The 25500-nt window shown below is 49.9% G+C and overlaps 1 protein-coding gene across 12 annotated transcripts; it reads right to left on the reverse strand.

The window, feature by feature from the left end:
• Positions 1–1061: 1061 nt before the first annotated feature.
• Positions 1062–25444, reverse strand: EWSR1 (EWS RNA binding protein 1; the record flags this gene model as incomplete). Of its 12 annotated transcripts, none has more annotated exons than XM_084867546.1 (18): positions 25300–25443; positions 21425–21461; positions 21242–21293; positions 19937–20060; positions 19516–19533; positions 15185–15371; positions 12600–12767; positions 10872–11083; positions 9941–10121; positions 7230–7264; positions 6670–6702; positions 6044–6138; positions 3708–3837; positions 3076–3234; positions 2400–2562; positions 2035–2132; positions 1522–1771; positions 1062–1443 (listed from the first exon to the last, which is right to left on the reverse strand). In XM_084867546.1, exons 1-18 carry the CDS (start codon positions 25310–25312, stop codon positions 1404–1406), a joined length of 1995 nt encoding a protein of 664 aa, XP_084723672.1. In that variant the 5' UTR covers positions 25313–25443. The 12 variants fall into 12 exon arrangements, with proteins under 12 accessions (XP_084723672.1, XP_084723674.1, XP_084723668.1 ...); XM_084867548.1 differs by having other exon boundaries at positions 3112–3234; positions 6044–6162; XM_084867542.1 differs by having other exon boundaries at positions 6044–6162.
• Positions 25445–25500: the final 56 nt, after the last annotated feature.

The raw sequence follows: 25500 nt of genomic DNA on the forward strand, positions 1-25500 counted from the left end.
AGGAGCCAAGGACCCCGAGGTCCAGGAACGGCCAGTGCTTGTTGGCGAGACGGGGTGGAGGAGCAGCGGGCAGGGTCCAGCCCCGCCCAACCCACACCCAGGGGCGGCGCTGGGAGAGGCTGCCCCAGGGGCGGGGGCCAGCCAGGCGGGGCCGCTCATGTCAGAGGTGGGAGGGAGGCGCAGTGAGGGGAGGCGAAGGGTCGTGGACTCGGCCGTGGGGCGGCTGGTGGTGACGGGAGCTGCTGTCAGTGGAGGGGGGACTGATGAGAAGTGGGTTTTAGAAAGGAGCGGAGAAGTGGCAGCCGGAGGGGGATGGGGACGGGTAAAGGGCGGTGCTGACCGGTCACTGCGGACCGGATGTGTCCGGGCTGGGGACGGCGCAGGGTGAGCCCTGGGCCAGCAGCGGGCACAGCGGATGCTCCCCAAGCCCCGCTCCCCGGAGGCACGGGCAGAAGCCATTACAACGGCCTTGTTCCTTCCCCAGGCTCACGGTGCCCCTCCCCTGGGACCTTTGTCTTTCTGACTGGACCGCGGTGAGGCTGTGGTGCTCATCACAGACGTGGAGAACCTTCTCCTGGGTAAGTCTCCGTCTGCGGCTGAAACCAGTGCACAGGGGGTGAGACAAGCATGCCCACTGGAAACCAACCTGGACATGGACCCTGCACAAGGCAACCGGGGACCACACCTCACAGGCGGCCTGTTTCAGTACCAGGCGGTTTACTGAGTTTAAAACTCACCCTGACAGGAAGGAAGCACCATGTCCCTGAGTGGGAAGAACGGTTCCCCCGCGGGCTTCCCCAGGCAGCTTCCCGGAGCTGCAGAGCCGGCGCTGCCCTGAGGGCCCCGGGCCCGAAGGGGCTCCGGCCGCCCACCACGGACTCCCACACAGCCCCGGGCTGTGACACCCCCCTTCCTGGCTGGCGGCACCATGACGACCGCGGTCTCGGTTTGTTTTCACGTCAGGACCCTTAAATGAGCCGCTGTCCGGGGGCACCCACTTCCCGGGGAACGGGCTCCCCCAGATAGACACGCAGCAACTGCGGAACAGAGGCCGAGAAGGATGGCTGTTTATAAACATTTGGAATTTTATTTAAAAAAAAAAATCACAACCATGAACATCGTTACAGTTAGAGGCCCTCTTGGTTCCCCACAGGATAGAGCATGCTCACAGGGGCTCCCGTTAGTCTGAGTTAAACAACCATCTTAAAAGGAAGAAAGAAAACTCGGCACACTACCGTTGAACTTGTTTTAATGTTTCTTCACAAATGGTGAAAAATACTAAAGTACAGACAAGGAATAATCATAATGTTGTGGCCAACATTATAAATATGGAATTATAAATTTAAAACATTTTCTGGTTTAAAAAATAAATCTGGTAGCCAACGCAGCCTGCGGGGTCTCATCTAGTAGGGCCGGTCTCTGCGCTCCTGGCGGTGCTCGCCTCTGCGGGGAGAGGGGCGGTTAGACGGGGAGCGGGAGGGGCCCCCCAGACCCGGGTGCCAGAGCTTCCCCACCACATACTTATCCATCTTCCCGGGTCCTCCACGCCCGCCTCTCCGTCCTCCCATCTCCATCAGAGGCCCAGGAGGACCCCCGGGGCCGCCCCGTCTGCCGCCGCCGAAGCCGCCGCGGTCCATGCCCCGGCCGCCACGGAAGCCGCCTCTGTCGCCGCCGCGGCCGCCTCGGAACATGCCGCCGGGCCCGCCGCGGTCCATGAGGCCGCCCCGGCCTCCCCGCATGCCGCCGGGCCCGCCTCTCCCGCGGTCACCGCCTGGTGGGAAAGGACAGGACAGGTCAAGGCAGGACAGACGGGGAAGCACAAGCCCCGGCCATGCCCGAGGCGGCCCGGAGCAGAGCCTGCCGTGGCGGGGACACCTGGGGTGGCCGCCACTGAGCAGTGATGCCGGAGTGCGGGCCAGAGGCACTCACCGCACCTCTGACCTGTTCCCGCAGGGACAGCGGGAGGCCACCCAGCCCCCAATTAACAGAGGTTTAGCACCGAGAAGCTGAGGGGGCGCCCAAACCTGTACCTACCCGGGGGCGGGAAGGGCGGCGGGAGGAAGCCCTCAGGCTTCGGGGCCTTACACTGGTTGCATTCTGTTCTCCAGGCGAAATTCTGGTTGCCACACCCCCTGCATAGCACACACAACAGGAGGCATCACTGGCTGAACTGAGGTTGTCTCTGCGTGTGCAGCCTCCCGTCAGCAGGCACACCCGCCGCCACCAGCGAGGCCCTGGCGGCACTGCCCTGTGACAGCGGCCAGCGGACTGTGACCTTTAGGAGGTTCTGGGCAGCTGGTGAGTGACCCCTGAGCCCCCAGCCCCCAGTAGCGTCAGGCGTCACACAGCGCCCCTCTGAAGGGGCGGGCCCGTGCGTGTGGTGTGCGAGGAGCACGTACGGGTTGGGGCACTGCCAGTCTCCGGCGCGGTGCTGCACGTTGCCTCCTCCGGAGGGGTTTCCCCGGGAGCCCCGGGGCCCGCGTGGCGGGAAGCCGCCTCTGTCTCCTCCTCGGCCGCCCATGCGGCCCATGGGGCCGCCGGGACCTCCTGGGCCGCCCGGACCTGAAACACGAGAGAACAATCACCCTTCAGGGAAGTGGCCACTGTCGCCATGGCCCCGCCTGCCTCCCACAGCCCCGGGCCTGAGCTGCACGGGGCACGCCCGGGGCCCGTGAAGAGCCGGGAATCGGGAGCTCCCCCTGCGGCGGGAGGGCCGGTGTGTCATAGAGGAAGCGCCCAAAGCGGCGTAAATGCCACAGCCCGGGGTGACACCGGGCACAGCGCCCCAGCCTCTGGCCTACCAAAGCACAGTCCTCGCTTCCTTTTGCTCCCATAAACTTTTCTTTTAAGAGAAGCATTGACAGCTGCCTCCCACCCATGCCCCACCTGGGATCGAACCCGAGACGTAGGAAGGACCCAGGACTGCGCTCCAGGTGAGCCACACCGGCCACGACACCCCCGTAACGCTCCCTGCCAGCGGCCAGCAGCCCGACCCTGCCTGCGTCCCTCTCTCACATCATCGATCAGCTCGTCCACCCTGGGAACCCAGTGTCAGCCCCGGGCGCGGGCACTTACAGTCCAGGAACCGGTCAGGCAGGTGCGGGTGCCTACCTCCCCGCAGCGGCGGCGGCATCGCCCTGCCCTCCCGGGGCGGCATGCCCCCCCGCAGGCTGTTCATCGGGGGCTTCTTCCGGGCCAGGGAGACCTTCAGCTTGCTGCCCTGGAAATCCTTCCCTGGAACAGATGGCAGAACATCAGCCCTCCCGCCGCCAGCTCTCCCCCTGGAAGGCCCGGGCGAGGGAGACCGCCCTCTCCTCCTCCCACTGCACGGTGGCTCTGCCAATCTCAGAGCCTCACGGAGGGACCAGAACAAGCCCGTCGACACCCTTAAACCTCGAGGAAAGGCCAGCTGGGTCGGGGTGGGGTGGCACCCTTGCCCGGCGCAGGGTGAGAAGTCGGGATGGGAAGAGCAGGAAGTGCTGAGAGGAGGGCCAGGGCCTCAGACACCTGGAGTGGATTTTCCCTGAAGTAAAATCTCAGCATCAGTGTCAAGGCCATAGCTACAAATATTAAATTAAAAAGTACAGTGCTAACAGGGTCTGTACCTTCTGCTATCTGTGCTGAGAACCACGTCCTAACAGTCAGAATGAATCTGTTAAAGCGGACACAGGCAGCGAGCACCCCCTCCCTGCCGCCGAGGGCCCTACCGTCAAACCAGTCCACGGCCGCCTTGGCCGTCGGCGGGTCCTCATAGGACACTGTGGCGTCGCCTTTGGGCTTTCCCGTTTCCTTGTCCAAGTAGATGTGGATCATGGGCTGTCCAGTTCTCTTGTTCATCTAGGACCAAACAGCACAGGAGACTGACCATCCAGTCCACAGACATCCAGAGCAGCCCCCTCAAAGGCAACTTCTTCCCCAGGTTCCTGTTCAGGAAGACGCTACTCTATCGAAGAGGGAGTTATGGGTGACTTACTTCCTAAATTACTACGCCAAATATATAAAATGATGTTCCCCTCTTAGATGTTTTACCTTAAGAACTAAAATAGGCTCAAAACCCCCGTGTGTGTCCGTGAGCAGCACGGGCCTCTTGTCCTGGTGTCCGGGTGAGAGGTGGTCCAGCATGGAGTCCCGTAACAAACGACTGGCAGAGGTAAGTAACCTTCAAACACTGCGCCCCGGCAGACAGGGCTGTGGGATCTTACTAAGTGCAGCACAGCCAGCACTCCCGCGGAGCTGGGACGGACCACTAGTCTCTCAGCTGAGCGCCAGATGCAGCCGGCTTGAGTTCATGAGCCACATTGTTCCAGAACATGGCTTCGTGTGTGTGTGTGTGTATGTGGCATTAAATGTGAACACGATCTGAGTCCAATCTACACATTTGTTTATACACCTAGAGATGCGTGAATGCCTGATTCCAGGGCTTATAAGAGGTGCGCCTGGCTGGCATGGCCCAGTGGTTGAGTGTCAACCTATGAACCAGGATGTCTCAGTTCAATTCCCGGTCATGATCCTCTCTCATCAGTGATGTTTCTCTCACTCTCCCCTCTGAAATCATATATACAATATAAAGAACTATAATATAAATAGACAACCCAATGAAAAACGAGAATAAGACACAAACAATTTCATGGCAGATGGCGGACAGGGAAAAACCAAACTGAAAAACTGGCCAGTTGGAAGACACGCTCCCAGTAGCGGTGAGGATGGAGAACGAATCAGCAATGCTGTCGGGAGTCTAAGCGGTCGGCCATACCATCTTGTCAAGCTAACCACGTACATACTTTAAGCAATTTTATGCCTGGGTACGGCTGGTCCTCATCCTTCATGGATTAAATATACAAATTTGCCTGCTCTCAAAAATAAAAATCTGCAAACTCCACCACCAGTGGCACTTTTGTGGTTGTGTGCAGACATGCTGAGTGGCAGAAATTTTACGTTGCCTGACACATGTGACTCAGCTGAGGTCACACAAGACAACACTCCGCCCTCTCGTTCCCATTCTCTCTACAGGTGACCCAAGGAGGGACACTGGAGGGTGCGGGCAGAGCAGCTGGGAAAATCTGAATACAACTGAGGCCGTCACCAGGACGGAACTCCTTTCTCCGTAGAACAGCGAGCTACCGGGTGATAGTTTTAGGGTTGTCACCTACGTGAGACATGCCTTCGTTCACTGAGTTTGCAGTGACCTTCAGACACCGCGAGTAACAAGAATGACTGCACACACGCGAGAGAAGCTGAACGAGGATGCGCACTGCAGCATGGCTCACAGTCAAACCCCAGAACCAACCCACCCGCTTTTAAGAGAATGTCCTTAATAAATGAAACTCAAGATTCCCAAACCTGAGCTTCTGTTCTAGGGACCCGCCTTCCTGTCTCACAATCAGTTTGTTAGTTTTCCCATCTAACACGCCCCCCCCCCGCCCCCCCCGCAGCAGCGCGGGTCAAACTTCAGTCACACAGCCCAAGCTGGCGGGGAAGCTGCTCCATTACTGTGAAATGCCTTCTCCGCGCCAAGCTCTATGGATGGCCCCGTTCCTCTAACTCCCACCCTTCTTGCTGTACGGTTCTCCTCTGTGACACTCATTGTTTACCATTCCTTTCTGACCACGTTCCTTGCTATGTGCGAACTCCAATGGCTTTTTTCTGGGTGACCTTGTATATTGCCACAATAGTACTGCCTTATGGCCAAATGACCAAATATGCTTAAGCTATGCTTAGCAGTTATTTTTTAAAAAGGTTTTTGTCCTGGCCGGTGTGGCTCAGTTGGTTGGATGTCGTCCTGTGTCACCAATCTGGGGTGTGCAGGAGGCAGCGATCGATGTTAAGCTCTCAAACCAATGTTTCTCTCCCTCTCAAAATTAAAACTATTTTTTTGAAAAAGTAAAGATTCAATTAAAAACCTGATTTTTTGGTATGCTAAGGAGCAAATCACAACACATCCAGAAAGAAAAATCAGTCAACTTCAGAAACTACTCTTCACAGCAATTCAGTCTCTTAGAATGCGCGGTGGCGGACCTGCCGGATGGCCCGGTTCCTGACTCACCTTAACCACGCCGCACTGCTTGAAGAAGTCTGCCAGGTCGTCCAGAGTCACATTGTCATTTAAGCCTTGCACATAAATGGCACTATTGTCAGAGTCTTCATCCGGATCGACAGGCGGGCCTTCCAAAAGAAGGCAGGAGGGAGTCACTGTCATGTATGCACAGGGGCCGAGTGACCAGCTGTCCCTATGCCCACTAGTCCTCATCACAAGCTAGAACCACCCATCAGATTAATAAGAAAGCCATGAGACTTCCGGTTTATTTTGTTTAAGGCCACTATGAGTAGGTGCCTTTTTGTTGTTGTTGTTAATCCTCGCCCGAGAATATTTTCCATTGATCTGAGAGAGAGGGGGAGAGACACACTGAGTGGCTCCATCAGGCACACATTCTGACAAGGCCGGGGATCATGCCTGCGACCAAAGTAGGTGCCCTTGACCGGAACTGAACCCAGCCTTCAGCCTCTCTCCACTGAGCCAAAATGGCTAGGGCGAGTAGATGCTTTTGATAAAGGAAGCCCCAAACTGCCCTTGACACCAGTAATTCACATTCATCTATGAGGCTGCTAAACTCCACACACTGTGCTATATGTGTATAAAGCACAGTGTGAAAGGTAAAAATTAAAAATCACCTAAATCAAGATCCGGTCCTTCATCCATGGGTCCTGCCAACCAGGAAAGATCATATAAAACATTATCAGTGCGTGTCTTGCAAGCTACAAAACCTTACAAACACACATAACTATCTACTATACCACCATTTGATGGGGCTCCATTAAACTCAAAATGACCCGCACCGCTAAAATGGAGCAGTGCCCCTTTAACGTTCGTGAAAGGTTCGCTAGGGTTTCTCTTTGCTGGTTTGCTTTTAAACCATTAACCAAATACACTCTCAGTGCTTATGTGCCAAATTAGTGTTAAATTTAAGTCAAAATTTTTCCTCCAAACCAAATTTAAAAAATGTATTTCCCCCACATTACAGAAGCAGTTGATCAAATACTTCAAGTCACCCTTTGTCTGTAACCAAGGTTAACCTCATTACCCCTAAGACAATGCCGGCAGTACCCATTAGTCTCTTTTGTATAGATCATTTTTAAACCGCTTATAAAACTAATAAAAAATTATAGTTTTCTAAAAACTGACTATTTTTTTTTTTTTTAAACACTATCCATGGTAATACTCAAAAACTTACCACCAGGCTTATTGAAGCCACCTCGCTCTCCAGCGCTGCTGGGGGGATAAACGAAGAAATGAAGGCCTTTCCCTTTAAAAGCCAGTACCGCTCTGAGCCGTGGGGGGGCTCGTGGGGAAGAAGGGCACTGGCTAAACATCTCCAAACAACGATCTCTCTCAGCTTGTCACTATGCCTTTCTTCAGGGCAGCTCGCTCACTTCCTGTCCATACAACCTTGCGGGTCTGACTGTACAGTGTGGTTGGCTCCTCTCATTTCGGGCTGGTATTAACAGTGCAATACTTGGCAAAGGAGGGGAAAATAGATCCCGAACCCCCCCGTGAGCTGGAAGACAGAGCGTGGTGTCGAGAGGAACAGCAGGCCGGGGACTGATAAAGGTGCACCCTCAACCTCTCCCAGGGCTCCCTAGCAATCAGAGACCGGAGACAGCTACACTAGTGACCACACACCCCAGAGGACGCATCCCGCCGTCTTCAGCATAAAGCCACACACTGCCGGGCACTAGTGAATCACAGTCACTGCGGAAAGAAAATTTACAACCAACTCCAAGGCTAACTGGACTGGGGGTGCAACTTTACAGACATAGCAGTTGAGAGTGACAACAGAGGCAGGATCAGGTTCCCGCCTTACACACTTAAAGGGTAAGAAACTGTGAATTGGGCCTTTTTTCCCTTTAAATTAAATAAAGGCAGTTCCTCAGTGGGAGGCGCTGAGCCTTTCTAACCAGTATTGCACCTTTAATACCCGAATATACAATTTCAAGCTGTTGCATGCAGCTTTGTCTTTTTTTTTTTTTTTTTTTTTTTTAAGTACACACCATAAAATGTCCTCTCCCTTTAAACACAAAAGTTTACACTTTAATGTTACACAATTCCAGAGTATTATGATACCTCCTCTGGTTCATTACCAAACAACAAGTATGCAGTTACCAAAGTTACAGAAGGATTCCATTTATACAATGAAAACACTTTGTTAAAAATATTCTATGTATATTTTTCCTCTCCATATGGACACCGTGTCTAGTCCCACTTTTCATTATGCTGCCGGCTGAGTACTGAGTACGGGTACTTTTTAAGTATTGAAGTGTATACAAGGCTCTCACTTTGTAACCTGTAGCATATAAATGCGACAAAGCATGTTAAAAAGTTTCCACGTTTAACAGCCAATGAAAATATCAAAATACTGAGGCAATAAAAAGGGCACGTTAACAACATCGAGTGCCTTACCTGCCGCAGACACTGAAAACCATCACCACACACCGTGAAAAAGAGGGAGGGCGCCCCTGCCTGTCCCCAGAGGACCCACCGGACTGCTGCCAGTCCGTTAAAACCCCTGGGGAGAGCCAGGTTTCCTGCGGCTCCAGGAGACTCCTCATCCCGGAGAGCGGCCCCGCTCCCAGCAATGGCTAGCAGAATTAGAATTTATCACTTCGGAAGTATTAAAATGAGTCCATTTGAAATTGGTTTTGCAATTGAAATATACTAAGACTTTTAGGTGACTGAAGACGTGATGATAGTAATTTCAAGTGTCTATGTCTATTTTAAAACATTCATAAAGAAGTGAAACCTTTATGATGGAATGACATTCTCCAAATCAGAGGATTGATTTTACTGTATACCAAATTAGTCATAAAGTTTTGCATGTTGTAAAAATGATTGTTTTTTTCCAATAAAGATTTCACCAAAGACTTTTAAGTTATGCAGAATATCAGTACCTTTCAATAGTTAACAGATTGGCTAATACAAAAATTAAAGATAAAAATTTAACATCTATTTAATTTTGAAGCCCACTTCTAAAAAAGAAATCCCATTCAATTTTTCCTTGAACCAACGGTGGCGTCAAATCCAATTCATACTGAATAGAACATTCTGCATAACTTGAACACTAGTTTATATCGGGACAGAACACACACAGAACTAAGCCTTCTGGATTATGTTAACCACCAACATTATACCTCACCTTCATCACAGTACAAATACCCAAGAGGAAAGAGGAGATGGGAGAAGGGAGGGGGAGGGCAGGCACAGGTAGCAGGGTTACGTTATTGATCTAAACAAAGTTTTCTAAACCAGATTGTGCCATCAATCAAAATGGTCAAACCGATTTAGACTTAAGATCTCCAATAAGGAGCAATACTAGAATTAATGATATACATTACTCTGCAAAAGCTACTGGACTTCCCTGTGTACCAGGTGCACCTTGGGTCGTAGTTCAAAGGTTATGGGACCAAGATCTTCAGCATCACGTTCAACAGTTTGGGGGACAAAGAGGTCGGGGACAAACATTGTGGAAACAGGGCACTCCTTTTCAGCAGTATATACACCAGGTATTTCAAAACCACCACTCAGAGACAATTAGTTATTAACCTAGATTGTTAGAAGGGCTGTGTGTGTTCCATCCCAAGTCTATTACCCGGAGAGGCTTGTGACCTCTGGAAACCATGAAGGGAACTGAAAGCTCTGATTTCAAAACGGTTCTTTGTTCTCCCCACCCCACCCAAGTAGACTGGCAGAGGAAAAAGCAAGCTGCCACTTCATATGTAATATATGCCATAAAGGTGACATTTCCATGTTTTAGAAGATGGCTTGGGCTCAACCGATTGTCCATGGAAATGTAGGAATAAATTTCTTATGTCTTTCAGTCCCTTCTTTCCATTGAAAATCCTACGGATGAAACAAAATTAGGTAAAAGGAGAAAAGGTTTGCGCTTACCCCATTCCACCGCGTCCTCCTCCCCGCCCACCTCTGCTCATGCCTCCACGATCAAATCCCCCTCTTCCCCTGCCCCGGTTATCAGGGCCACTCATGCTCCGGTTCTCTCCGGGTCCGGAAAATCCGCCCGACTCCTGCCCATAAACACCCATGCTACTGGGGTGGTCCTGTCGGAATGAACCTGAGGAGAGAGTCACATTGGTAAGCCATGGACCAGCATTTACACACTGCCTGCTGCACTCTCCTGGAAGCACAGAATTCTCAACTGCAAAGCACTGACCCAGGCACCAGCCTGGATACCACACCCCTCATCATAGGCTCTTTGAAGTTCAACACAAAGTGCTGGCTCATCAAAGCCGGAGTAACCCCCTACAGCTAGCTTAGAATAAGCCATCCCAACAACAAAGAGCCCTCCGCCCAGACTGTGGGTTCTGGATTGTGAGATATTAAGGTATCTCCAAAATAGAGCCAGGTTTCTGAGGGTTAGCACGAGGCTAAGGGCTGGGCTCCACCAAGCAGCACAAGCTGTCATTTCATAGTCGTAACAACACGTGCCCATGGATGGAGCTTACGTGACTATCCGAACAGTTTTCAGTAACTACCTGCTGCTGCCAGTGTGTTGGGACGGGCGGGCCATAGAATGCTGACTTCACTCCCAGCACAAAACTTCCCCACAGACCAGGATGCCAGTGCAATAACTTATTCTAGCCAGTTACAAAATCTCTTCTCTTCTTTTTGCAAGGTATGCGAATAACAATTACACTGAAGAAAGCACCGAGGTCTTTATCGGACATCGGAGCTACCAGCCAGGATGCTATGCCCTAAAGGTGCCCCCTGGAGCCAGAAAGCAAACAGTGCCTGAGACCATTCCCCACGCTCAGAAATTCCAAACATAGCCACTCTTATTTGGTGTTCTCTCTTAGCGACTCACTCTGCTGCCCGTAGCCGCTGCTCTGCTGGCTATACTGGCTGGGAGCCTGGCTGTAGGATCCGGTCTGGGGGGGGTAACTAGTGGGCGGCTGCTGCCCATAGCTGCTTTGTTGGCCATAGCTACTCTGCTGTCCATAGCTGCTCGGCTGCCCATAGGTGTTCTGCTGAGAGTAACTGCTCTGATCATAACTAGTCGGCTGTGAAGAGGAATAGCTGAAAAGAAAGAAAGAAAAAACAGCTTTTAGGAAGGACAGGCTTGTTCCTTCAAACCCCCTAAATATGAGACATTCATAGCATATGAGACATTAAAAATGCATTTCCTTTTTACATATCAATCATTTGATTTTTGTTTCTACTGCTCATCCCCCATTCTAAAATCAATAAAAACACATCCCCCCCCTTCGATGTGGGGTCGGGGGAACAAGAAAAATAAACCCAAGAACTTATATACTTATATGCATAGCCCACGGGCATGGGCAATAAGGTGAAGACCGAGTGGGAATGGGGTGGGTAGGAGCTGGGAGGAAGGGGAGAGAATGTGAGGTGTATCTGTAATTCTATCAACAATAAAAATATATTTAAAACACATATTTCAAATGGCTATATATAGTTTCAAACTTTCAGGCATGCCAATCATTTATGAAATCTGGGCATTAATAAAGAAAAGATGGATAAAGAAACTTCAGAATCAAGGCACTTTATGAAAGACGAGTGTTACACTGATAATCAATAAAAGATATATATATAATAAAAAAAAAGAAAAAGAAAAAAAAAGAACTGGCATTAAACTCCATATGAATCATGACATTGGAAAACAAAAATTGTGAAGTACATTAAACTAAGCCTCTATCACCATCTCTCCCCGCAGCTGTATAGACTCACAGCTCTGCCCCGGGTGCACCTGTCCCACTCCCCAGATTAAGGCTCCCGGCTTCCAGGGGAGGTGGGCTGTGGGAGAGCTGCCGGGAGACCCTCACCCAGGCAGCTGTACGGCTCCTAACCCTGCACTTAACGTGCAAACCAATGAAATGAGTGCAAAAGGGGGGTTATTTCTTCCAGCAAAACTAAGTTAACAGCATAATTCAGGCAAGTTTGAAAACCTGCTTCAATGTAAATGGGAGTGGAACAAAGTGCAGTTCTTCCTACACTTTAAAGCAGGGGTCTTCAAACTGCGGCCCGTGGGCCACATGCGGCCCGCAGAGGAGTCTGATCTGGCCCGCCAGGTTTTTTGGGCAGTGAGCGCAGCCGAGGTGTTACAGTAGGAATTAGTAGTTCATATAATCCGTCCCTCCAGCTCTCTGAGGGACCGTGATCTGGCCCCCACTTTAAAAAGTTTGAGGACCCCTGCTTTAAAGAAACTAACCCTGATGTTGTAGATGCCGGTGTGTTAACCTAAGACAGAGAGTGCAGAACAGATATCCGGAATAAAAAGCAAAAGGCCTCAGCTCAACCATTAAAAGACCAGTGCGTGAACGGACTTCTGCATTGTTAAATGCAAAATGCATACGGTAAAGTTTCTTTTTTAAAAATATAACGCCCTGCACTTGGCTTGCTTTCAAATATGTTTCTCAGCCATCTGAAGTAACTGAGAGCGCAAATGTAAAAGCACCCAGAGTGGTAAGAACCTTGTTTGTACTTGGAGGAGTTACTGGCTGCCGGCAGTGCCATGGTTTTCCAGTGAACCGTGTGTGGTCAGGCTTGTCCTGGGATCAGGGGGGCGGAGACTGACCTGGTGGGAGGGTAGGACGGCGGCGCCGTGACGGGCTGCATGGGGTAGCTCCCGGGCACCTGGGGGTAGCTGTAGTTACTCTGTCCGTAGCCCAGGCTGGGCTGGTTGTAGCCCCCTGTGCTGGACTGAGGCTGACTGCTCTCCGCGGGCTTGTTACCATCCTGCGGTCTAAAAGAAGAAATAAAAAAGCGAGCCTTTTCACCTCAACCATAAACCGTTGGGTAAGAAAACTCTACAAACCTGTGAGCAATATACAACATCAGGACGGAATTTGGAAAGAAATACAATTTTAAAGCAAACTACATCAAATCCAGTGTCGGTCCAGCTGTATCTGCCGGAGAACCCTAAGCAAAGGGATGAATTAACCAATCACATCCATAAGAAAGGGGATGAATTAATTAATCACATCCATGAGAGACAGCACTGTGCCTGCTTTATCCTCACCTGAGGCTATCCCCCCACCCCAACTGATTTTAGAGCAAGTGGGAGAGGGACAGAGAGAAACATCGAGAAACACATTGATTGGTTGCCTTCTACACGCACCCTGACCAGGGCTTGGGCCAGGGAGAAACTTACAACCGAAATACGGACCCTTCACCGGAATCGAGCCCTGGACCCTTTGGTGTGCAGGCCGACACTATCCACTGAGCCAAACAGCTTAGAGCCATAGTGCTGCTTTTGTTCCATGTTAACAGCTATAAAAAGGTAGTCACAACATTTTGTGTTGCCAATTTAAGTGATCTGAGGGGGGCGGTAATTTGTTAGTAAAAGAAAATGCTGTTTCTCAAAAAGGACTGTTGAAAGCAAACAAGAAAACTTTAATAATAATAATTCAAGTTTTAGGTTAGAGTAACACTTATATAAGCCTATGGCATTTATAGATCTGTACTACCTGTGTATTTATGTTTCTCAATTTATTAAGAACAGACTTGAAAAAAATTGAACTTGCACGGCCATAGCTTGCCTCCAAATCCCTATAATGGAAGCCATAGTAGGTGTGTGCCCCCAGCCCCTCCTGCTCTGACGACCCCGGAGATGGCCTTGGTGAGTGCGGAAAGCCAACCCCCATCCCAAGGAGGGACCACCGTGGTGTCCTGCACCTCTCCGCCCCAGCACTCTGCGTCAGGGCCGTTGCAAAGGAAGCTTGATCTATCTTAAGCAAACCCCAAGAATCAGCAGGCAGACCAGAGAGGCTGGGAAGTACTGATTTCTCCAGAGAGCTGAATTAGGCCACAAACCCACCCTTTCCAGTGGAAAGGGGAACAGCTGTCACTGATCATAAGACAGACAGCTGTTTTAAAACGGCAAGAATTGAAAAATTAAGAAAAAAGGAACCAAAAAGGATGATTTAGAAAAAACCATTTAATATATAAAACCCTCCAGCTATGCCTTGGATATCCTATTATTTCATTAAAACTCACAACACACAAAAACAACTTTCAAATCAGAATCCAACGTCTGTCAAGACTGTATGCAGAAACAGCCTAAGTGCACTGCCTAAAGAAAATACCTAAATTCTCTGTTAAGTAATAATTAATAATGTTTACCTGCTAACCAGTCATGGAGTATGGACTTCGCCCCATATTCACCCCACAGTAGGGTACCAGGTAATTTATACTCGCCTGTTATATTTGGATTACCAAGCCACTACATCAACTCCTTAAGCTGACTTCCAGATATAAACATACCCTTTACTGACAAGTGAGTCACATGGCTGTTTCTTAAGCCATACGATGCTCTCCCCCTCCCCCATCATGTTTTACCCAAAGAGAAAGCTGTTACTCATTTACGGGGCCAATAAAGTCAAAGGCAAAAGCATCCTTAGTTGTTCTGCTTTGAGGCAAACCACACATTCAATTTTCTCCCGGTTTTAAACAAGTTAATACAATAGCCTCCTCCAGCGCAAACAGGCCTCTCTTCTGAAACGGCGCTGACCACCCTTACTCTGGTCCCTGGATGGAACCATTTCTTTACTAAATGGAGAAGAATGTGTAGTGTGTTCTGGTGCATTATTATTTTTTAGTGCATTATTTTAATGACTAAGAATATAGCAACACCTGAGCGCCCTGACCAGGTAGTAGCTCAGATGGTTAGAGCATCGTCCTGATATGCCAACGTTGAAGGTTTGATCACTAGTCAGGGCACACACAAACAGCAACCAATGAATGTATAAACAAGTGAAAGAACGAATCGATGTTTCTCTCTCCCCCTCTAAACATCAGTAAATAAAACCCAACAGCTCTAGCCAGTTTTCCTCAGTGGTTAGAGCTCCTAGCCCTCTCGGGTTCGATTCTGGTCAAGGGCACGTGCTTTGGTTGCAGGCTCGATTCCCAGCCCTGCCTGGGTGCATGCAGGAGGCAACCAGTCGGTGTGTGTGTCTCCCCCGCCCCAGTCCCTTTTCCACTCTCTCTAAAAATCAACGGGAAAAAGAATATCCTCCCGTGAGGATTGACAAACACCAAAACCAACAACAACAAACCACACCTAAGTGTACGCGAGAGCAACTGTTAAGAAGAAACCAAGTCACGGACTCTCTCCCCTGGACAGCTGAGGCCATGCACTGAGTCAGGAGACTGCGCTCTTACCTTGCAGGTGCAGTGGTTGCCGGCTGCTGCCCGTAGGCTGGGTAAGCAGGCTGAGTGCCGTACGCAGACTGAGCTGCATAGGAGGCCTGGGTGGTGGTGACCGTAGCAGTGGTGGTGTCGTAGGCACCGGTGCCATACCCTTGGACAGGCTGGCTGTAGGCCTGGGGGGCAGCTGGCGTGGTGTAACCTGGGAGAAACGAGAGCAGCGTCAGTCCCGGCTCCTCAGAGGTCTAGCCACCTACCCTCCTCACCAGAACCGCCTGTGAGCCCCTAGTGCAGCCGCCCCCTATTAACGCCTTTAATTATTTCCCTTCAGTGAGAGCAGCAGCAACAAACCAATATTGAAAACCAAATCCTCTGAATTTAAGCACCCCCAAACCTCTCAAACAGGAATAAATGTCCCCGGAAGGGAAGTAAAAAGCAATGACACAGCATCTTAAAATAGCTACGAATAAGGATCCAGGTACTAGTTAGCACACTGAACCCACAATGTGAAATTACTTCGTTTCCGTCCCTAGCACTCCATCATGAGGTCATGTTTACGGGAACTGGAAATGCTAGAGGATGTGCTTAATTTTTAGTGGAAGATGCTAACGAGTACACACTTCTAAGAACTGCTAATTTTGTTTCAAGTAACTAAAAAATGCTTGTTACACGTGAAGACTGAAATAGCCACGGGTCTAGTCCTCGTATTTGCCCACCACTAGCAAACAGGCGCTGTTCTTCCTCATCGGTATCGGAGGCGGACCCTAGGGCCCCCTTACTGTTTCCCAACAGGGTCACACAGCCTGCTCTCACAGCTCCAGCTCCTGGCTTCGCTGCCAGGCAGGACCCGTGTGCCCTTCCACCTGGAGCCTGGGCTGGAAGTCTGACACCGCCCCTCCCTTCACCGGGAGAGGGTTACAGCCTTTCCTGGTGCTGGGCTCCCCTCCCCCATTCCTCCTCTCGCTCAGTAAGCACAAGTGAGCCGTACAATCAAAAGTTACGTACATCCAGCTCTGGCTGGTTTGACTCAATGCATAGAGTGTTGGCCTGCGGACTGAAGGGTCCCGGGTTCGATTCCGATCAAGGGCAGATGCCCAGGTTGCAGGCTTGATCCCCAGTTGGGGGTGTGGCAGGAGGCAGCCAATCAATGGTTCTTTCCCATCACTGATGTCTCTCTCTCTCTCCCACCTCTCTGAATTATTTTTAGGAAGTTACTTCTAGTCGTCAGCATTTATACCCATCAAAGAAAAATCCAAATCTCACTAAAGAAAAAAAAGTGTGTGTTAAGTCATGAATCAAGTCTGGTGATTTTAGTTAAGATTTAGGACCTTAAACTTCACAGGGTGCAATAACTTTTTTCTACACCCCGCACATTTTTTTGTAAATGCTAATATTAGTTATACACAAAGATAGTAATTTTGTTCTCCAAGAAAACAGGAAGCCTCAAACAGTGTAAGTTTTTTGAGTTGGAATGTCGTTCATCTGAACGTTTATTAACAGTTTTGTGCTGAGTCCTAATGTCAATCATACAGAGCACTCATGTCATAAAACTGCAGCAACAGAGCTTCGTAGGGCTGAGATTATAGTAACAGACACTGAGTTAATGAATAATCTTTCAATCAATCTGTAGTACCAACACAAACAGCCAAGCAAAATAAAGCAAAATGATAATAAAAAAAGACCAACAACAAAAAAGACAACACATGCACTGACATCTTTAAGGAAAAAGGTGTTAAAAAAAAATCACACAGCTCTATCAGGGGATCTGAAGGGTCCCAGGCTCGAACCCCAGAGGGGTGTGCAGGAGGCAGCCAATCAATGATTCGCATCATTGATGTTTCTTTCTCTCCCTTCCTCTCTGAAATCAATAGAAATGTACTTTAAAAAATCACAGAAATCTAACATTTTTGTTTCGCTTGAACAGTAAAAATAAAAGTTTAAGATTTCTATTCCAATTAATGAATTGAGATTTCTATAGCTTCCCTTCTCATGAAATAGTTTTAAAAAGTCTAGAATAGGGGTGTCGAACTCAATCAGAGAAGGGGCCAAAATCTAAAATCCAGCCTAAATCGCGGGCCAAATGGTTTACTGAACAGTCATAAACTGACAATGTCATAAACTGACAGCGGAGTGCAGTGATGACAGCGCGGTGCGGGCCACATTGCAAGGCCTGGCGGGCTGGATTTGGCCCGCGGGCCTTGTGTTTGACACATGTGGTCTAGAAGATAAAAATGTCTTTTTATATATTCCTTCCAATAATCACCCAATGACTTTTACACGTAAAGTGTTGTGAGGTTAAGGAGGAAAGGGGGTAAGTGGGCTTGAACCCACTTACTACCTCAATCGGGAACCTAGTTTGGTTCAGCTTCAGTTTGCTCATCAGGTTTAAATTTTGTTCCTCTATGCCAAAGGTTCATGGGAGGGTGAAGGGAAGTATGACAGTCCTCCATAAACTATAAAGTCTATATAAACACCCCTTATATCTATTTGTTAAAAAATGTATTTTTACTGATTTCAGAGCGAAAAGGAGAGGGAGAGAGGAGAGGGAACCATCAATGATGAGAATCACTGGTGGGCTGCCTCATGCACACCCCACACTGGGGATGGAGTCTGCAACCTAGGCCTGTGCCCTGACAGGAATCGAACTCCAGCCTCCTGGTTCATAGGTCTATACTCAACCACCGAGCCACACCCATAGGCTCCTTATATTTTTAAGTGCAATCCCTTGCTCATCAAAGATACCGGTTTCTATGAAAGACCACTACATTTCCTAGAAACGATTTTATCATGTTCCTAGAAAATGATCCAGGGACTCCAAAAGCTAGATCTAAGCAGTTATTCTTTTTAATTTATACTTGTTTGGCTAAAACTTCCCAGTTATAAAATAAACAAGTCATGGTGATACACAGCTGTACTGCATAGAGTTGTCTCTCAGTATCTGCGGGGCACTGGTTTCAGATCCCTGTGACCTGAGAATGCTTACGTTCCTAACATAAAAATGGAATAGGGCAGTGGTCGGCAAACCGCGGCTCTAGAGCCACATGCAGCTCTTTAGCCCCTTGAGTGTGGCTCTTCCACAAAATACCATGTACCCTAATTAAGTTAATAACAATGTACCTACCTATATAGTTTAAGTTTAAAAAATTTGCCTCTCAAAAGAAATTTCAATCGTTGTACTGTTGATATTTGGCTCTGTGGACTAATGAGTTTGCCGACCGCTGGAGTAGAACAATGCATATGTATTAAAAAGTTGCTAAAAGCATATACCTTAAAAGTTCTCATCACAAGAAAAAAATTATAACTAAGCGCTGATGTATGAACTAGACTTACTGTGATTATTTCACAAGTATAGAACAAATATAAATTCATTATGCTGCGCACTCGAAACTGTTGTATGTCAATCATAACTCAATAAAAAAATGTTATTTTGAATACATGAAGTTCATGTCACAATTTTAAAATTCTCTGCTAAAAATCCAATAGAAAGTTCAAACATTCCCCACCTACTAAAGATCTGTGTTAGATGAGGGAGTACATTCCATCAAACCCAGGCCACCGTCACTCAGTGAGACAGATACACTACAAGCAGGTCTCTCCCCACTAAAGACTCATAGACTATATATAACCTAAGAGAACTGCAGATGATTTGTAAAAAAGTTTTTACATCTGTAAGACTTTTGAAATAAGTATTCTTTAATAATAATAGTAGCAATAATAAAGATGGGAGTAGGTGGGAAGAAGGTAGGGAATCATAAAATATTTACACTACAGAGCATGAAAGTACTATAGAATTTTCATATATTCCACTCTCAACCCCAGTATTAGGATACAGTTTATTTTATTTTAATTCTTAGAATAGTTTTTAGCTCCCTGGAATGCTATTTAATATATATATATTTACTAAGACATGATATGAATTAAAATAATTCATCATCACTTAAATAGAAAATAAAATGCATCTGGACTGGAAACCGACAGACAGACAGACATAGTGACATGCAGGACGGCAGCCTTCACCTCTGAATCAATCTACTCATGCACCTGTCTCTCAGGGAACATGGCAGTCAGCTGGGGAATAGTCATCTGAAGTGCCTTTGGGAAGGTGGACTATTATTAAGGCTTGACACCGAAAAATGTAAAATAAAACAAAGCAGAACTTCCCCCAAAACCACGTAAAGAAAAGATGGATCTGCGGATGGCACCGGAAGCGGTTCCCATTAGCGCCTGGCTGTGTATGAGGTTAGAAGGCTGGAGGGTTAAACTGATGAAAACACCTATGGGGCCAACATTACAGGGTTAGACAGATGGAAAGCATTTCCCATGCAGAATGAGCAGGATCGTCAAACCTGTGCTGGTCCCTTCTACTGTGGAAGCACAAAACAAAAGTAGAGGGCACACCATCAGAGGAAGCAAACGGATGTGAAAACCAGTTTGATATCTTCAGCAGCTCCGTTTAAGGAGGCTCATTCTTACCCCCAAGTCAGCATTAGCACAATCTTTTATATATCTGCCCTTTTGCTGTGGGATCATTCAGTGTACTGTATAAAACAGCTAAAGGAAATTCTTTTCTCCCTCGGAATTTATTCCACCCACATTCTATTAGCGACCCCTCAAGGGGAATATAAGGGAAAAGGAGAGAAAAATAACTCCTCCTAGGAATGCCAGATGCCAAGATATGGACCGGAATATACATCAGAGAGCACAAGTGACAAGCTTCTTAGCACACTCCCTGGGCGATGGGACCAAAGCACGCCAGGGCGGGCTTACCTGTGGGAGGCTGTCCGTAAGAAGTCGCGTAGGCTGTCTGCCCGTAGGTAGCAGTGGTCTGAGCCTGGGTGTAGCTGACATCAGTGGGCTGTCCATAGGTTCCATAACTTTGCTGCCCATATGCCTGCTCAAAGTTAATGGATGGAAACCCTTCAGATCTATAAACCTTCTAGTTTTTGGGAGGATAAAACCACGAAAAACAAAAACACACCCCACACCCAATTTACTACTAAGTTTGTAAATTTAGAAGTTGAAAATATTGTTTTCAAATAAGATGTAACCACATTACTGTGAGTTTCCCCTGATCTGATGCACTCGTATTTTTGTAAACTTAACTACAAAAAAATTCCTGAGATGATTAAGCAAAAGCATAGTTAACTGTACAGGAGATTAACACAATACTCTCCAGGGATGAGCAATAAAGGAACAGGCGTATAGCTGCCAGCACTAAGTGGACCAGTTTCAGTAACTGGAAACAAATATTAGGAAGACACAGCGACCCCAGAGGAAGGAAATGAAAATGGGTCCAATTTACAACTGTGGAAGCAGATCTTCAGCAGGACAGAGATTTCACCGCCAAGAAAACGAATAGAACAGCGCATGTCTCCTCAGGGTTAGCACAGCAGCACTGTATTACGTCAGTAATACAGAAAACTGGCAAGGAATGAGGTGTTCTTTCTGACATTAGCATGATCATATTCTAGATCGGAATGACCAGTTACGTAGGATCTGCCAGAGACATCACATCAGTCTGTCTGTTCTAGAATGTTTCTACGGCAGAGTTATTAGTACCCGTTTTAAGCCACAGACCATTTCAGAATTTGAGGTGATCTTGAGAACACTTGGAGGCTAATTTCTAGAAGCTGCTGGCCTAGGCTTTTAAACACAGACTCATTTACTGAAGAACCCTTAACCTCTCACAGGTAGTGATAAGAGCTGACCCCTCCACTTACTGTCCAACCACTGGTAAATGCCTTCATATCTATGCACTGCATTTTTCATTTGCCAGATATCATATCTCCTCTGTAGAACTGAATACACAGAAGGACCAAGCATGGAGCAGGGTACCTAACTAGGTACTAGATACTAGGAAGGTATGGAGAGCTAACAACTCCTAGTGGGGGATGGTTTCATATATAATGGCACTCCCACTGTGCAGGTTTAAAATGCCTGGTTATTTTTATTACAAGCACATTACACTGTTTTATTACCTAATTTTTAAAAAAGAACAGTGCTGGCTATTGTTTGAATGGTTGAAACAATCTACTTGGGGAAGCAGCTACTTTATTTAATCTTAAAGATTACCTGCGTGCTCTGTGCGTATCCTTGAGTGGGCTGCGCGGTGTAAGCGCTGTAGCTGTAAGAGAAAATTAAATGCAAAAACTGAAAAGAGTACACTCAGATTCCATTACTAAACCCTCCACAACTACACAGCTCTGTTCCATCAATCAATCACACACAAAATCCTGGTGAAAAAGACTGACTTACCCCTGCTGGGCTGCAGCTTGGCTGTAGGTACTGTAATCTGAAGGAAACAAGGCGAGAAAACAGTGTGAAGTCAGGAAAGGCAAGAAGTAGGGGGGAGAGGGGGCAGGAATTCTGACCTCTTTTAACTGTTTAGAGAGAAGCTATGGGCCAGCAGAGGCCCAAATAATTACCTTATTTCTTTTTAAATATGTTACTGATTTTTTTTTTTGGGGGGGGGGAGGAAGGGAGAGGGATAGATAGAAACATGGACTGGCTGCCTCCTGCACAGCTCCTATTGAGGATCAAGCCTGCCCTGATGGGAACTCAAACCTGTAACCTGTTGTTTCTTAGGTCGAGGCTCAACCACTGAGCCATACCAGTGGGGTGAGTATCTCTTATTTCTTAATACCAACCCCCAAAATAAGTCTAAGCCAGTTTAACTCAAAGTCTGAATACAGTGCCAACAAATGAGGTCAAGATCAGCTGATCTGGCAGAGATACTTTGCAGTTCCCATGACCACAACCCCCCTAACCACAGGCTGTCATTTCAAATACGAGGTCATCATCCTGAGACTAATAGAGAACGCGATGAACGGAAGCTTTATCTTCATCTGAAAAGGAGGCAATTGACATTACAATGCTCAACCCCAGGGTGATTACATTAGTAGATACAGCTCCTCAAAAACTAGTCTTCCTGTTGCTCCTCAATTAGCCAATTAGACTAACTTTAACTGCAGTCTCTGGTAAAAACAGAACAGTCAGCTCAATCCAGTGTTCTAAAGGGTCTGCTTTTGACTGGATCAGAGCTACATCTGTACAGTAACTCAAAAGCAGGAACGCTGTAAACATTACCATGAGAGAGAGACATCGATCGCTGCCTCCTGCAAGACTGGGGCTGGGAACCCACGTGTGTGCCCTTGACTAGAATTGAACCAGAGGCCCTTCAGTGCACAGGCCAACGCTCTAATCATTATACCACACCCCCAGGGCTAAAGTAATTATCTTTTTTTAAATTTAAATATCCCCTATTGATTTCAGAGAGGAAGGGAGAGAGAGAGAGAGAAACACCAGTGACCTGAGGGAATCATTGATGGCTGCCTCTTGATCCTCACACGGGGGACTGAGCCACCAACCGGGGCACGTGCCCCTGACTGGAATCCAATCTGGGACCCTCCAGCCTTCAGGCCCACCTGCATCCAGAGCCAAACCCGCTAGGGCTAACGCAACGATTTTTTAAAATTCTGCCCAATTCTTTGCTCTCCACAAGAAACACATACCTTATTCTGTGTTACAAGACAGCACTGCCATCTGAACTAAACAAAAGGTCCTTTCTATTCCATTCAGAAAACAGTCCCTCATCGGAAAGCAAACCGCTTTTGACATCGCAGCTCTCTTCATGGACGGGTTTCTGCCTACTCCCAGTCCCCACGCCTGAGAGCAATCTCATGTAAGTCAGCTCATCTTCCTCCTTCTGCACTTTGCCCTTTTCCTCCTGCACCCCCAACTCAGAACCCCCATCAACAAGATCAAATCAGCCGCCCAAGGGCTAGGAATTGTGTCCAAGAGAAACCGACCTGAAGGCAGCAATGTGGCAAACACAAAGCAAATGCAAATCACCCCCCTGGTCTTCATGACACCCCAAGGAAGCACACACAGTGAGTGTCTCCACCTCCGATCTGCTGAGTTTCTGCTGGAGAAAGGATCCCCAGTCGCTGCCATCCCGGTCCCCGGTTCGCAGGAGGCCTTTCTCCAAGAGCGGTTATGTAAAACGGACTGGCAGGGCTGGCATGGAACAGCCGGTGTTCTCAGGGCAGCGCGAAGCCAGCGCTGGAGCCCGCGTCCTGGCATACGGGAGGCGGCGACGTTCGTTGTACGAGAACTTATCTGCCTGCAGCACACACTACATGGCCTCCAACACGCCAGTCACACGCTGGCCAGCGTCTTTAACTGCCAAACACGCAGCTGATTTCATTGAAAATGGCGGGGCCGAGGAGAGGGGCTGTGACCCAAGCCGGCCTTAGGGGGTGGGCCATGTTCTCATTTCCTGGTCTGCCTGGCAGTTAATTGGGAGTTCGCCCCGTAGTCTTGGTTAAAACGGGCACAGGCTGTACCTTAAGTACTCTTGTGATATATAAAACGAACGAGGATAAAAAAAATCTAACATTGCATTACCAAGGCGGTGGCTCAGGTACTTGACTGCGCCCACTGCCCAAACTGCAGACCTGGGCCTTCAGACCACACCGTGTCAGGCCGGTAATAAATGCCGCTGTGCTCAGAGGTCGGCAAGGCTTGGAAAGCTCCCCCAAGGTCTCGGCCTCACTCCTCTCTTTTGCAGGGAAGTAAGCCAAAGTTCACCCGCCATCCCACGGAGACTGCCCGGCCGGGCCCACCTCTGTGTCCACACACACACACACACACACACACACCGGACCCACCTCCGTGTCCACACACACACACACACACACACCGGGCCCACCTGTGTCCACACACACACACACACACACGCCGGGCCCACCTCTGTGTCCACACCCACACACACACACACACCCCGGACCCACCTCCGTGTCCACACACACACACACACACACACACGCGGGAGCGCTGACCTGGCCGGTGCGCGGTGGGCAGCAGCAAACCAGACACGGAACAGGAGACACGAACTTGGCCTATCTGGCCGCCCAATCTCTCCTAGGGGCACCCTGTACCCTGGCACCCACAGCTGGCACCCACCTGCTCGGCTACTGAGCAACGTCCTTAAGTTGCTGGATTCTGGACTCTCTTAAATTACAACTCGGAGCGTTTCCCCCCCCCACCCCCCCTCCACTTCCTTCTCCCCCGGCCTTTACAGCCCGGGGAGAGGCCGCCCAGGCGATGCCCCCGGTGCCCGGGCCAACCGCCCCAGGCGGGCAGGAACCGGCTGCGCCCCTAGAACCGCGCCTGGCGCCGGGGGGACCCCTCGAGCCGCCGCAGGCTCGCCCCTGCCCCTGAGCTCGCTTTCCAAGATCGCTCCTCCCCTCCCCCTCCCGCTTCCCGGTCACCAACCCCGCACCACGGCGGGCCTGTCGGCTCCGTTTAGGCAAATAAACGTGCGAGCCGGCCGCCGCCGGGCCTTTGTCTCCCCCCGGCCCCGGCCCCGGCCCCGGCCTCCCCGGTCCCGGCCCCCCGCCCCCCGTCCGCCGGGAAAACCGCCCCGGGAGCCCCTTCCCCGCTTTCTGGGGCGGGAAGGGGGTGGGATTCAACAGAAAACCCGAAGCAGCCGTGGGAACAGCGGGGTTTTATTTAGTTAATTAAAAATTTGGGGGGGGGCTCTGAAAGGGGGGAGCCGAACCCGGATACTAAAGCCCAGTCGTGGGGCCAGAAGTTGGGACCGGGGCCCCCAGACCCGCGGCCTTTTTGTGTTTATCCGCTTCCCCGCGGGCTTGGCGGGAGGCAGACGCGCCCTGGGGTGCGGGGCGCCCCCCCGGAAGAGGGGGTGGTGACGGCCGGGCCATCCCCCCTTCCCTCCCGTTCCGGGGTGCGGGGCTCCAGGCCCGGGCCGACCCCGCCGCCGCCGCCGCCGCCGCCACGCGGGCCCCGCAGGCCGCAGGCCCCGCCCACGTGGCGGGCGGCCCGGAGCGCGGGGCCGAGCCGCACACAATGGAGGCCGCCCGAGGCCCCGCGGCCCCCCGCGCGCGGCGGCGGGGGCGCTGGAAGATTCCAGAACCGGCCTGCCCGGTGGGGGAGGGGAGGGTCAAAGCGGGCTCCTTCGGCTCGTCGGCCCGTGGCGGGGACCCTCACCGCCCCCCTTCCTCAGACCCCCACTCAAGTCGTCCCCGACCACCCCCCCGAGACGAGCAAGCCCCCCGGCTAGGGCGCCCCGGCCGCCGCCGGCGCGGCCGCGCTTCCCCCACACTCACCCGTGGACGCCATTTTCTCGCCTTCCTCCTCGTTCTCTCAACGTCCGTCTCCCTCTCCCCTTCCCCCGAGGCGCCGCACTGCGCAGGCGCGGAGCCCGCAACCCCGGGCGCTACCACCGGGCGCGGCCGCGGGGGGGGCGGGGGAGGGCCGAACCATCGCTGCCTCGTCCTCCCGCCCGCCCGCCGCCGCTCCCGCCCCCA

Source organism: Pipistrellus hanaki (assembly GCF_964339955.1).
Source record: "Pipistrellus hanaki genome assembly, chromosome: 19".
NCBI lineage: Eukaryota > Metazoa > Chordata > Mammalia > Chiroptera > Vespertilionidae > Pipistrellus > Pipistrellus hanaki.